This window comes from Oratosquilla oratoria, chromosome 28 (assembly GCF_046742065.1).
Source record: "Oratosquilla oratoria isolate Oo_2021 chromosome 28, ASM4674206v1, whole genome shotgun sequence".
NCBI classification, from domain to species: domain Eukaryota; kingdom Metazoa; phylum Arthropoda; class Malacostraca; order Stomatopoda; family Squillidae; genus Oratosquilla; species Oratosquilla oratoria.
This window is the reverse complement of record NC_134804.1, coordinates 48,871,055-48,886,277: the sequence shown is the minus strand read 5'-3', so window position 1 is coordinate 48,886,277 and position 15,223 is coordinate 48,871,055. Positions and strand designations below refer to the sequence as shown.

General features: G+C 41.4%; 1 protein-coding gene across 1 annotated transcript in view; it reads right to left on the bottom strand.

Moving 5' to 3' along the window:
- LOC143040183 (vascular endothelial growth factor receptor 3-like) overlaps window positions 1-15,223 on the bottom strand; it is a 66,881-nt gene that overhangs the window by 14,717 nt on the left and 36,941 nt on the right. The window contains exons 17-20 of the mRNA XM_076210847.1: window positions 11,861-12,038; window positions 8,540-8,770; window positions 5,740-5,964; window positions 4,439-4,592 (exon numbers count right to left, since the gene is read on the bottom strand). Of these exons, the coding sequence (XP_076066962.1) occupies window positions 4,439-4,592; window positions 5,740-5,964; window positions 8,540-8,770; window positions 11,861-12,038 (788 nt within the window). The remainder of the gene's footprint in view (window positions 1-4,438; window positions 4,593-5,739; window positions 5,965-8,539; window positions 8,771-11,860; window positions 12,039-15,223) is intronic.

Here is a 15,223-nt window from a genome sequence, read left to right as displayed (position 1 = left end):
CAGATATAATATCAGGATTATTCATCACCAAACAAATTGTTAACAAATTTCCTCCCCCTCCCCCTGACTCGACCTCATGTCATCTTCAGGTGATATAAGGGTTGGGGTAGTGACATTTATTTTTTTCCCAGTTCCCTTCCGTTTGTAAGAGGTCGCTATTTAAAACACCATCCTCCTTCCACTTTGTACTACTGAGGAGGATTTCAGTTAGCAGTCAAAATACATAGTTTTGCTTACTCTACTCTTTCTTTCGTCCGACTGTGGTGTTAGTTGTGATTTACAAATGTATTACTACATTTCTCAGCAGTGGTATGGTCCTCCCACAAATTGAAAGATACAAACAAGATGCCCTGACATCGCTAAAAGAGGAACGAGGAAGTGGTGTCTTAGCCGTGGTGTTCAAATCATTAACAGGAATAAACAAAATTAACGGAGAAGATTTCTTGGTTTAGAGACCTTAATGCTAGGGTAGGAAATGGTCCAATTGATGGAGTGGTTGGGAAATGTGGAGTCCCAGGAAAGAATCGTAGTGGAGAGTTGATGGTGGAAATGTGTCTAGAAAGAGAGTTGTTGATAGCAAATACAATGTTTCGGAAGAAAGTCAAGCATAAGTACACATGGGAGAGGGTGGTGGATGGAAGGGTGGTAGATAGAGCGTTAATGGATTATGTAGTGGTAAATAGGATTATGATAGGAAGAGTTAAGGATGTACACGTGCTAAGGGGAGAGGGTGGGGGAATATCAGATCATTTTTTGGTGGAAGGTAAGTTGAGAGTGGAGGATAGATGGAGAAAGAGGAAAGGAACAAAAGGTAGGGAGGTTCTAAGAGTGAACTCTTTGAATGAAGAGGAAAAGGAGAAGGAGTACGAAAAGAAGCTGAAGGAGGAGTGGGAGGGAGTGAAGGATAGAGTAGAGCTAGGTGTGGAGGAGGAATGGGGATGGTTCAAGGAGGGAGTCACAAAGTGTGCAAAGATGGTGTGTGGAACAAGAAGGACAGGAGGAAATAGAAGAAAGGGTAGTGAATGGTGGGATGAGGAAACAAAGAAGGTTGTAGAAGAGAAGAAGCGAGCTTTCACAGATTGGTTACAAAATAGGACGAAGGAGTCATATAAGAGGTACAAAGAAAAGAAAAGAGAAGTAAAGCAAAAGGTAAAGGAAGCAAAGAGGAGAGCAGATGTGAAATGGGGTAAGAGTATGACAGAAATTTTTGAAAGTAATAAAAAGATGTATAGACACGGTAAAGGAAACATGGACTGGAGGTGAAGCTTTTATTCCTGACGTTTCGTCTAACGACTTTCTCAAAGAGACGAAACGTCAGGAATAAAAGCTTCACCTCCAGTCCATGTTTCCTTTACCGTGTCTATACAACTTGTTCACATGGATTTCTAATAAAAAGATGTTTTGGAAAGAAATTAAGAGAGGAAGAGGAGGCGAATCAAGTAGAGAAGAAAAGGTAAAAGGTGCAGATGGAGAGATGATAATGGAAGAGAAGGCAGTAAGGGGAAGATGGGCAGAATATTTTAGGGAGTTGCTAAATGTGAAGGAGGATAGGGAGGGAAAGATAGTTGCAGTGGGAAATGCTAAGAAAATGACCGTGATGAGTGAGGAAAATGGAGGAGAAATAAGGAAGGATGAAGTAAAGGCAGTTGTTAAGATGATGAAAGCAGGTAAGGCACCTGGTCTGGTCTGGATGGTTGACTGGCTGGTGAGGTTATTTAATGTTTGCTGGAGAGAGGGTAGAGTGCCGGAGGACTGGAGGAGTGCCTGTATAGTTCCTCTTTACAAGGGAAAAGGGGACAAGCGTGAGTGTAGTAGTTTCAGATGGATTAGCTTGTTAAGTGTAGTTGGGAAGGCTTATGGGAAGATCTTAATTGAGAGGATTAGGAGAGGAATAGAGGGAGTAATTGGTGAGGAACAGTGTGGATTTAGGACGGGTAGAGGTTGTGTAAATCAGATTTTTGTGGTAAGACAGATATGTGAGAAAACTATAGGAAAGGGGAATGATGTTTTTTGGGGCCTTTTATGGATCTGGAAAAGGCTTACGATAGGGTAGACAGAAAGGCACTGTGGGAGGTTATGCAGATATACGGGATAGGAGGAAAGCTTCTGGGAGCTGTCAAGAGTTTTTATGAGAGTAGTAGAGCTTGTGTCAGGATTAGAAATGGAGAGAGTGAGTGGTTCGAGGTAAAGGTGGGACTTCGTCAAGGATGCGTTATGTCGCCCTGGCTGTTCAACTTATACATGGATGGGGTAGTGTGAGAGGTAAATGCAAGGGTAGTGGGTCAGGGATTGGAGATGGTTAAAGAAAATGGAGAAAAGTGGGAGGTGAGCCAGCTGTTGTTTGCGGACGACACTGCGCTTGTGGCAGGATCGGAGGGGATTGAGGAAGTTGGTGACAGAGTTTGGGAGAGTATGTGATAGAAGAAAGCTAAAGATAAATGTGGGTAAAAGTAAGGTGATGAGATGTACAAGGGGTGAAAGTGGCAGTAATCTGGAAGTGAGCATTAAGGGAGAGCGACTGGAGGAAGTGGATAGTTTTAGATACTTGGGTGTAAATGTGGCAGGAAAAGGTGGAGTGAAGGTGGAGGTAGAATGTAGATTGAGAGAGGCGAGTAAATGCCTTGGTGGATTAAAGAGTGTAATGAAGAATAGACATTTGGGAATGGATGCTAAGAGGAGACTGTATGAAGGAGTGATTGTGCCAACAGCACTGTAAGGGGGAGAAACATGGAACATAAGAGAGGAAGAGAGAAGGAGTTTGAATGTGTTTGAGATGAGGTGTCTGAGAAGTATGATGGGGGTTACTAGGCTAGATAGAGTGAGAAATGAGGAGGTGAGGAGGAGAACAGGGGTGGAAAGGGAGTTGGGAGATAGGGTTGATGAAAGAGTATTAGGATGGTTTGGACACATGGAAAGAATGAGTGAAGAAAGACTAGTAAAAGAGGTATGGAAGGCAGATGTGGAGGGAGTGAACATGAGGGGATGTCCTAGGATGAGGTGGATGGATGGGGTGAAGGGGGCTTTGGGGAAGAGGGGAATGTCTGTTGAGGAAGGACGGGAGAGGACAGAAGACAGGGGTGAATGGAGAATGGTTGTATATGGATGATGTTGTGATGCATGAGGTGGAATGGGCAGGGGGATGGGGGGTGAGGTAGTATGTGTGAGCAAAATTTGACGCAGCCCGAAGGGATTTCTCCCCATCTCCTTTTATGCATGAGGGGACGGAGAGGGGGGGTCACCGATTTAATGAAGCGGCCTTGCTGTGGATGTGCTGTGTCTTGCGACACTGCTTCTGACCCAGGGCAGTGGACAAGGTGCAGGGATGACCCGTCATCCAGGAGGCGCTAAGATGAGAGGGATGGTGGAGGGTAGTGGAGTGTATTCAAGGATGGAATGGGTGGGAATGATTTTATGCCTTTTCCTTTTTGGCTACCTCCCTTGTAAGGGGGAAAAAGCCTTGGTATATGTATAAATATGTATGTATAACCGAGAGCGGGGGCGGGCGGTTCACAAAGTCATGGGAACAAATTGAAAACAAACTATATGTCTAAAGGATGTCAAGAAATATCTTAGAGGATAATGTGGCCCAGACTGGAAACATAATTGGATCTAAAACTAGGCTTGATGACTAAAGTTTAAAGACCATCAGGACCTTTCTGAGCGTAACATCTTTCCTACGTACTACAATTAGGTAAAGTGAAGAAATTACCCAGTCTGTCTGTCTGTCTCTCTCTCTCTCTCTCTCTCTCTCTCTCTCTCTCTCTCTCTCTCTCTCTCTCTCTCTCTCTCTCTCTCTCTCTCTCTCTCTCTCTCTCTCTCTCTCGGTGTCTAGCTAGCTAGCTATATCTATCTATCTATTCATCTATCCATCTCTATATTTCTATTTATCTATCTATGTGCGTGCGCGTGCGCGTGTGTTTGAGAAAGAAAGTGAGTGAATGATGCCACATCACTATCCATAGGATGATCTATTTACGAGCTCTGAACTCAAGAGGGTAATAAATGTCGATCACGAGACCAGCACGTAATCGAAAGAAACTGGGTATCAGACAGTAGGATGAATATGTGTTTGATTGTGACATCTGTTTTCCTTATAACATACATCACTACTGTACCTCTTACATCGCCTATAACTATACCTAACCTAACCATAGTCCTTAGAATGTTTTAAATGGATATGACCTTAAGATATGCAAGCTAATTATACTAATGACCCACTTTCGGAGAAGAATAGGCGAAAGTAAAAAGATCTGTATATTTCGACCACTATCTGAGATCCTCTTCTGCTGAAGAGGATCACAGATAGTGATGGAAATATACGGATCTTTTTACTTTCGCCTTTTCTTCTCCGAAAGTGGGTCATTAGTATAATTTCACCAATGTGCTCCGACATTAATCTGTAAGCTAAGACAAAGCGAACAGACGAAAATGACGATACCTCAAGGAAGTCACGTGCAATCGGAACTCTGTGTCCGTGGGTTTGAACGTCCCAGTTGCAGGATCCATTTGGTCAACAAACTTCTCCCGGTGGTTTATCATGAACCGAAGGAGATCTCCGTAGAGGCAGTATTCAACCATAACCATGAGTTTTCCTGTTAAAGAAAGAGAGGAAACAAGAAAGAAGTAAAGCAGAGGAACTGAGTGAGTGGTTTGTTGAATACTTTCACTTCGGTTGACGCTCTTCTTTTGTCTGTGCGCACGCGCACTAAGGAGTCTGTTCAGAGTGTGGCATCTCTCTCTCTCTCTCTCTCTCTCCCTCTCTTATTTCGCATCTAAGTACTATTTGAAATATTCTTCCTTATATTCCGTATACAGTAAAGGAAGCCGTATAGTACAATGAGTATAACTTTTTAGGATTATATCGACGATTTGAATAAAATCTAGATTGATGTCTGGGATCTTTGGTTGATAATGAATACACAAAAGAGGCCTAACAGTAGTTGTCGAGAGATCCCGGGCCCCTTGGGCCCTTTTACATCACTTGCTCCCGCGAACGGCCTAAAACTGTAAGAAAAGATACAAGGAACTTTGTTTTTGGCCACTAATGTTTTTAAGTAAAACCTTCAAGTGGACATGAGGGATTACGTGGAAAGAATGGGTCTACCTTTTTTTCGGCTTAAAAGTCTTAAGGTAAGAGGTAGAGAGAGCTTTAGGGGAAGGGAAAATCCTGAAAGGAGAGACAAAAGAAACCAGGCGGTAATGACACTTAATTTTCACTCATTAGCCCTTTCAATATGGTTCCCTACTATCCTGGCAGAACAGCGTCACCTGCCTCTCGAAAATATGCCAGACTTGGAAAATGCTTCTAGTTTCTGGTTTTTCTAGATTTCGGAACCTTTCGTTCTAAATACTGGATATTTTCGAATGTCAGAGATTCCCATCAAAGAAAACTATCTTACTTTCTTACCTGGGTCTACTTTTTGCGAGGACCAATACGAGGCCTCGAATTTCAGGCTATCATCCGCGACTACCAATGGGATCCTTTGAATTTACATAATATTACCCGGAAGGGTCATGAAAAACACGAAGTTTAATAACGTCAACTGAGAGCACCAGTGATCGGCTGTTCCCATGACATCTTACCAAATCACCAAACTTTTTTTTTTTCACAGTAAGACAGATAGTAAAATAAAATAAAATAAGTCATGTTCAGTGCGGCGGTGGGCCGGGCTCCGCACGCGGGATATAGTTTGGTGATTCTAGCCCTAAGTAACTCAGTATCGGTAGTTGGAAGCTTACCTTTGTTGGCATCTACAGTGTTGGCTCCAACCAGATTGACGATATTGAGATGCTGGCCAAGGTAGCACAAGATCTTGAGTTCGGACTCGAGGGCACGGAGGTCTTGTGGGTCGGCAGATTTTTTGCACATCTTGATGGCCACGGTGGTGGGTGGATTGTCCGTCCCTGGGTAATGGATCTTCCCCTTCAGCACCCGACCAAAGGCGCCAAATCCGATCATGGTTTCTGTGTGTGTGTGAGAGAGAGAGAGAGCAGATTTGGGTCAAGAGCCACGTAGTAAGAAGAAGTCATTTAGGGATGACAACTACCTCCAACCTCCACTTGATTAACTAGAATATGACTTCGATTACAGAAATCTAGACCTCTCTATGAACATTTCAACAGTATGTCTAACATTTGAATAGGTTTACAGTCTCTTAGTTTATCATTCACCTTTGCTTTATATGACGGAAAGATATTTAGACATTTGAAAAATTAGATATTATAACCGAAGTAGCTTTTACTCTAACTCTCCGCTGTCGGCGCTGGTGAAGGCCGTGGAAACCCATTTTTAGTTCATCATTCACCTTTGCTTTATATGACGGAAAGATATTTAGACATTTGAAAAATTAGATATTATAACCAAAGTAGCTTTTACTCTAACTCTCCGCTGTCGGCGCTGGTGAAGCCAGTGGAAGCCCATTCTGAGAACTCCTGCGTCTTAACGGCATATCCTGAAACAACCTGTCCACGCACCTTGAACACCTTATGGCAATGTCATAACATCAGGTGTCTTCCCGAGAAGTCCCGCTTTTAGAAATCAACGAGATAAACACCATATGAGGACGGAGCCTTTATTTGTACGACGTTTCGCTTATTATAGCTTTTTCAAGTACAAGTTGAGATACAAATGCTTGAGAATAGATAAGGGGAAAGGAGGGAACGGGGAGAGAAAAGGGGGGGGAAGGAAGAGGAAGAGGAGGAGGAGGAGGAGGAGGAGGAGGAGGGTGGGGGGATTGGACACTGGGAAAGGATGAGAATGCTGGCCCAAACGTCCGAGGGCGAAATGTCCACAAAGGGTGGTTTAAATATTTTTCACTTATATTCTACCACAACTCACGTACCGCGCTGGGCGCTTTACCGCCGCGCCGGACAGGTAGTTACCGAAAAAACTGCGTAGGCTATATATACTGCGTATGGGTATATACATATGCACATACGCAGTAGCGCGGACCACTCTAAGGAAACTGAATTCGGTAACGCACTGACGGAACTGCACCCCAGAATTTTCGGTAACGCACTACCTGTCCGGCGGTACCGCGCCCAGCTCTGGTCATGTGCAGAATAATGCACTGCATATTAGGCAGGGGAAGTTCAGGAAGATAGGGACAACGAAGACACGGGTTTGCGTTCGAATTTATTCCTGACTAATTTCGCATTCATTTTCTTCAAAGGAATATCTCTGTAAGTGGACAATCAATATCATTGCGCAATATTCTGTATTGCGCAACATTCTTGAGGGTATGGGGATGGCACTGAAGAATTATATAATATGTATAAGACATCAAATGTACAAGGCAAACACGTGTTCCTCTTCAAGACCATCCCTACACCGTTAGTAATATTGATCTTGTAGGGCCCCAGGCTGGATATTACTTCCTTCCCCCATCCCCAGGGGAAAGTACCCGCGGTTAGCCAGCACAGCCCTCCACTTTGTGATGTACTTGTATAACGTTGAAATAAGAGCAACATGACGTGTGATATATAATACACAGTGAACAATATATATATATATATATATATATATATATATATATATATATATATATATATATATATATGTATATATATATATATATAATTTCATTATGTAATTCTAAGCAAGGGCAGTCATTTTGTCACCGAAAGATTACTATGAAGATAAATGTCGACATATAAGGGACAGCGACGCGACACACGCCATGGAAGCTTCTTAACCTCGCAGGGAGCATCAGATGCCTGATGTACGATGATTCGATGATGCAACGCACTACTCGCGTTATAGAATATAATTTTTTATATGTATTACTCGATCTATTTCATTGTGAACATTAATAACCACAGGGAATATGATCAAGCCAGTTTACATAATATGTGGGTCACTCAGCTAAAATAAACATAACCAAGACACCGACGCACTCGCGCCTTCGTAGGCATCATCGTATGAAAGGGATTAAGGCGTTTTCACACTGAACTATTTTCACCTCCGACTGTCGGGGTAGATTTGCAGCCCGCAGCTTTCGAGAAGGAATTTGATAAAATAGTTTGTCGGAATTATTTCACGGCGGGAAAAAAGTACTGTAGGTGGTCGGTACCTTCAACGAATTGAAGGTTGGAGGAAAATAGCCCAGTGTGATAACCTCTTAAGGGAAGAAGAAGCTTAGTGTGATGACCCCTTAAGCAGAGGAGGCTCTGTCTGAATCGATAACAGCACGGTCCGAGATTGTCTCGTGTGGCAAATACATAAGGCCGCGTTTCCACCGAGCGAGTCAGGGCCGATTCTCGTCAAATGCTGTGAATTCGAGTAGCTGGAAGAAGACTTTGCAACATTCTTGACTTCCCTAAGAACATTTCAACAATCTGTCTAACATTTGTAAAGGTTTAGTTCCTTTCATTTCGCCATTCGGTTTCTCAATACGTGACGCAAAGTCAATTTGACATTTGAAGATTGAAAAAAATGAAAGATTATAAGCGAAGTCGTTTCTACCGAAACGAACTCACAACGGTTGATGAGAATCTGACAAGACTCGCTCGGTGGAAACGCAGCCTTAAGGTCACTTACCCTCGACGATGTATCTCCGGTCAATCTCCCACGATTCATGGTAAGGCAAATTTTCGGTTTGGTGTACAGCCATGATGTTTTTATTGAGTTCTTCGGAGCATCCCGGATTAAAGATGTATGTCGTATGGACGGATGTTTTGAATCGTACAAGGCCGACGATCACTACAGTAACAACAATCGCTGTCACAACCAGCGCCGTGATCAACCAAGTCACAGTTGTTGATGAGGACGCTGATGGTAAAGTGGAAATTAGTGAAACTTCTCGAAATGTTGTACGGTATATTCAAACACACTCACACAAAGAAAAGGAAAGAGAGAGATAGACAGCCAGGCAGATAGAGATGCAAAAAGAGGGAGAGAGAGAGAGTCAGGGAGAGAAAGATAGAGATATAGAAAAAGAAAAAGAGAGAGTAAGAGCGATAGAGAGTGAGACCGAATGATGATTAATTGGAAAGCGTTGTTCCTTACTTGTATACTACAGTACGGTAAATACAATTAGGTAAACACACACATGCACATAAATCTAAGTTTTATATTTTTAATCAGCTTTTGCATTGTATTATTGTCAGTGTACTACTGCTATTGAAATAAACCTTTTATCATTATCATCATTATCATCATTATCATCATCATCATCATCATCATCATCATCATCATCATCATCATCATCATCATCATTATCATCATCATCAGTATTATCAGTATCATTAGTATCATCAGTATAATTAGTATCATTAGTATGATTAGTATCATCATCATCATCATCATCATCATCATCATCATCATCATCATCATCATCATCATCATCATCATCATCATTATTATTATTATTATTATTATTATTATTACTATTATTATTATTATTATTATTATTATTATTATTATTATTATTATTATTATTATTATTATTATTATTATTATTATTATTATTATTATTATTAGATATACACACGCGCACGAGAACGCACAAGCCTGACAGACATACCAACAAGATTGTGAGGGAGACATACGGACTACTGCAGAAGATGAAAAGATTAAGAAAAAAAAAAAAAAATCAAAACCCTGATCCCCCCCAAGACTGGAATACGTGGCAGTGGTGTGGTCCCCACGCAGAGTGAAGGATGTAAGCAAGATCGAGAGAATACAAAAGGGAACATCCAAGCTGGTTTTCAGCCTAGCAGATAAAACATATGAGGAGAGACTTAAAGCACTGGGTGTGCCAACCTTGAAAGATCGAAGAGAAAGAGGTGACGTGATTAGTGTTCACGTCACTAAAGGGGATAGATTGCGTTAGCAGAAAAAAAAAATATCTCCTGATTAAAGATGGAGGATTGGGAGGGTTTTAAGACACCATAGGAATAAGTTGATAAATAACATAATGCCAAAGGATATGAAGAAATGCAGTTTTTCATATAGATGAATAGATACGTAAAATTGCTTAGAAGGTGATATAGCCTGTGGCAACACGCCACATCTGCTGCAGTTTCCCCTAAATGTACATAGGTTCAAGTGTACATAATATTGTTATTCCTCATCAAATCATTATATACATCCATCATAATCAATACATTATATTGTAAATATTTTACCACATACATGGATTACCATCGTATAGCGGAATCTATTTGTATATACTATTATTTGCATACGCTTTACAAAGCGTTTATTTATTATCTATGTATTTTGTATGTCATGGCGGACGGGTAGTTCAAATGTACGTATCAAATTATTGCTAAGTTTAATGTGCTCCCTCCTGCAACTGGGGCGACAACTATCCTGTACCAAGATGATGTAACAAACATCATCAAACAAAGCTCAGATTGTTGATGATGTTAAAAATGGATACGGTAATTTGAGTTCAAGGATATATATCAAGTTCGAGCTGTACATGAATTTGAGGATAGGTATGATAAAACTGGACAGTTGGAGACAGGTTCCAACGAGCGTTACTCTTTTCCTGCATACTATAATTAGGTAAATACAATGTAACGTAATATTAGATATTACGTCATATGTGTAATTATGTTATAGAATTGTGTTCCTTTGTATTACATAACTATGTTCATATTTCTTGTCTATGTATGTATTGTAACAATGTTAAGTAGTAACGCCCGTCCACTATATGTAATCTTGCCTACGTGCGGAGAAATGTGCGCACTCTTGTAGAACAAACAGACAAGCGAAGTAATCCTGAATAGTTCGGAGCGCACAGATTTGACAGTTACTAAATAAGTAGATTGTTCAAGCGAGTCGAGGGTCTTAAAACTACCCATGTTGACGTGTGTTAACTTACCCTCCCCCCCTTTGCGCTCACCCGCACCCTTCACCGGAAGTATCCCGCTTCCGGTCCAATGGTATATAAGCGGTGGAAATCACTCACACCTTGTCATTTCTCGCATATTGCTCTCTTGATAAAAATAGAAGTTTGGACTCATGAGACGATTGGTGTGAAGTGATCACCCTTTTTGCCTACATTACGTGTCTTATATACATTGCATTGCATTATACTTATATTTGTACTTATTACTTATTTTGATACATGTTCCTGATCTCTTTGTACTTAGATAGTACCATATTGTATACGTATCTTGTGTTTCTTATTTGAACGATACTTTCCATATTCTTATAATCATGTAACGGTCCCATTAACCCAACTGCCCATTCTCTTTTGTGTTAATTGCCTATAAATATTTCCCATGTTATTAATAATTTCGTTTACTAGTTTTATCGCTAGTTTAATATTCCTTTCCTGGAATCTTCTTTGTTACCTTTACTTCTAGTCTTACGAATTATCTAGGCCCTGACCAGATAATTCAGTCCTACAGTGGCTTCTAGAAGTGAGCTGGTTCTTAAGCACTTATCCGTTATACGTAACGTCTCTTCACATAACCAGCCCGTCCCGTAACAACAAACACACACACTACCCGATGGTGCAGTAGTACCGTTTTCGTCCTACAAAATTCTATATACCAGGTTAATGGAGTTATCACACTGGGCTGTTTTTCCTCACACATCCTACCTCCAACCTCCATTTGAATGATTAGAATATGACTTTGCTTACAGAAATCCACATTTCTCTAAGAACATCTCAACAGTGTGTTTAGGTTCACAAATTTAGCTCATCATTCAGCTTTCGTATATATGACTGAAAGATCATTTAATACTTGAAGATTTGAAAAAGGAAAAAATGTAACCGAAGTCGTATTAACTCGAACGAACTCACAATGGTCTGCGCTGGTGAAGCCCGCGGAATTCCAGTGTGATCACTCATTAAGAGGTTCATTATCTGTTCATTTCCTGAGCTTGTTCATGTTGACTTACGTTCGAAGATGACGTCCATAAAACCTGTAATTCTCCCAGCGCGGTTAGTTGCAATGCACTGATATCTCCCGCCATTGCCAGGCTTGTTGTCGATGAAGATATTTTGGCAGTCGTCCTCCATGCAGTACGGTTGACCTGATATGGAAGGCTTCAAATCTGGGTGAAAGCGCTTTCCGTCCTAGAAAAAAAAGGGGGCGGGGGTGAAGAATAGAGTAGAACTAGGAGTGGAGGAGGAATGGGGATGGTTCAAGGAGGGAGTCATAAGGTGTGCAAAGATTGTATGTGGAACAAGGAGGGCAGGAGGAAATAGAAGGAAGGGTAGTGAATGGTGGGATGAGGAAGCAAAGAAGGGTGTAGAAGAGAAGAAGCAGGCATTCATAGATTGGCTACAAATTAGGACGGGGGAATCATATGAGAGGTACAAAGTAAAAAGAAGGGAAGTCAAGCATAAGATAAAGGAGGAAAAGAGAAGAGTAGATAAGAAATGGGGTAAGAGTATGACAGAAAAATGTTAAAGTAATAAAAAGATGTTTTGGAAAGAAATTAAAAGAGGAAGAGGAGGCGAATCATGTAGAGAGGAAAAGGTAAAAGGTGCAGATGGAGAGATGATAATGGAAGAGAAGGCAGTGAGAAGGTGGGCAAAGCATTTTAGGGATTTGCTAAATGTGAAAGAGGATAAGGAGGGAAAGGTAGTTACAGTGGGAAGCGCTAAGAAAATGAGAGTGATGAGTGAGGAAAATGGAGGAGAAATAGGGAAAGATGAAGTGAAAGCAGCTGTTAAGCTGATGAGAGTAGGTAAGGCAAATGGGTTGGATGGATGCCATGCAGAATGTCTGCAGAAAGGAGGTACAGTTGCGGTGGACTGGCTGGTGAGGTTATTTAATATTTGTTTAAGAGGGGGTTGAGTGCCGGAGGACTGGAGGAGTGCCTGTCTAGTTCCACTTTACAAGGGAAAAGGGGACAAGCGTGAGTGTAGTAGTTTCATAGGGATCACCTTGTTGAGTGTAGTTGGGAAGGCTTATGGGAGGGTCTCGATTGAGAGGATTAGGAGAGGAATAGAGGGAGTAATTGGTGAGGAACAATGTGGTTTTAGGACAGGTAGGGGTCGTGTAGATCAGATTTTTGTGGTAAGACAGATATGTGAGAAAGCTATAGGAAAAGGTAAGGATGTTTTTTGGGCTTTTATGGATTTGAAAAAGGCTTACAACAGGGTAAACAGGAAGGCACTGTGGGAGGTATTGCAGATATATGGGATAGGAGGAAAGCTGTTAAGAGCAGTCAAGAGTTTTTATGAGAGTAGTAGAGCTTGTGTTAGGATTAGAAATGGAGAGAGTAAATGGTTTGAGGTATAAGTGGGACTTCGTCAGGGATGTGTTATGTCGCCCTGGCTGTTCAATCTATACATGGATGGGGTGGTGCGAGAGGTGAATGCAAGGGTAGTGGGTCAGGGGTTGGAGATGGTTAAAGAAAATAGAGAAAAGTAGGAAATAAGCCAGTTGTTGTTTGCTGACGACACTGCGCTTGTAGTGGGATCAGAGTAGGGATTGAGGAAGTTAGTGACAGAGTTTAAGAAGGCGTGTGAAAGAAGGAAGCTGAAGATAAATGTGGGCAAAAGTAAGGTGATGAGATGTACAAGGGGAGAGAGTGGCAGCAGACTGGAAGTGAGTATTAAGAGAGAGAGACTGGAGGAAGTAGATAGTTTTAGATATTTGGGTACAAATGTGGCAGGGAAGGGAGGAGTAGGGGTGGAGGTAGAATGTAGATTGAGAGAAGCGAGTAAATGAGAAATGGACATTTGGGAATGGATGCTAAGAGGAGGTTATATGAAGGAGTGATTGTGCCGACAGCACTGCACGGGACAAAAACATGGAACATACGAGAGGAAGAGAGAAGTTTGAATGTGTTTGAGATGAAATGTTTGAGAAGTATGATAGAGGTTACTAGGCTAAATAGAGTGAAAATGAGAGAGTGAGGAGGAGAACAAGGGTGGAAAGGGAGTTGGGTGATAGGGTTGATGAAAGAGTATTGGGATGGTTTGGACACATGGAAAGAATGAGAGAAGAAATATTAGTAAAAGAGGTATGGAAGGCAGAGGTGGAAGGAGTGAATATGAGGGGGCGTCCTAGGATGAGATGGATGGATGGATGGGATAAAGGGGGCATTGAGGAAGGACGGGAGAGGACAGAAGATAGGGGTGAATGGAGAAGAGTTGTGTATGGATGATGCTGTGATGAATGAGGGGGTGGGGGATGGGGATTGAGGGAGTATGAGAAATAAACTGACGCAGCCAGAAGGGATTTCTCTCCGTCTTCTTTTCTGCATGAGGAGACGGAGAGGGGTGGTCGCCGAATTAATGAAGCGGCCTTGCTGTGGATGTGCTGTGTCCTGCGACACTGCATCTGACCCAGGGCAGTGGACAGGATACAGGGATGACCCGTCATCCAGGAGGTGCCAAGATAAGAGGGAGAGAAGAGGGTGGAGGGAAGTGGAGTATGTATGGGATGGAATGGGTGGGAGTGGTTTCTATGCCTTTTTCTTTTTGGCTACCTCCCTTGTAGGGGGGGAAATACACGTGGAGTTAAAAACGACAGCATTGTTGTAGTTGTTCATTTTTTTCTTCGTATTCTCGATTTTCCTGATAAGAGATTTTCCTTTAACTGGGTGAATTGAAACTAGGTCTCTATATTCTTCCATTTGTTCTTATTTGACATCGACGTTTCGTCTTGAAAAATATATATATATATATATATATGTTTGTTTATCTCACCACCCTTCCACTCATATATATATGTGTATGTATATATATATATATACATATATATATATACATATATATATATATATATATATATATATATATATATATATATATATATATATATATAAGACACAAAGAGAAGTAAGATGATGACCTTTTTCTCTGAGTGACCCTCTGCCTGAATAAAAACCAAAGAAACACACAAAAAGCAAAATTGTAGCGTGGATGATATTAGACTGTCATTCTTACTCTTAAGATCAGCCATCCTATCCCTAAGAGGTACCAGGTCCCCACCGCCTAAATCAGCACAAGTACAAAACCTTGATTTCGAGCAGACTGTAGTAGAAAGTTGGATAAATGAACTTTTGTGTTAGTCTTCATTAAAGTGAAATAATATAAGATATGAGAGTAGCCAACCACAGTCGTTGGCGAGAGAGGGGCCAATGAACTGTGTCTGTAGGAGACAGATCCTGACTGCTTTCACCGCACAGTTCCACGAGAATGGCGGTCGTGTAATAAGAAAAAATAATAGTAGTTGTAGTAGTAGTAGTAGTAGAAGGAGGAAGAGGAGGAGGAGTTTTAGCAGTGTTGGTGGTGATGGTAGC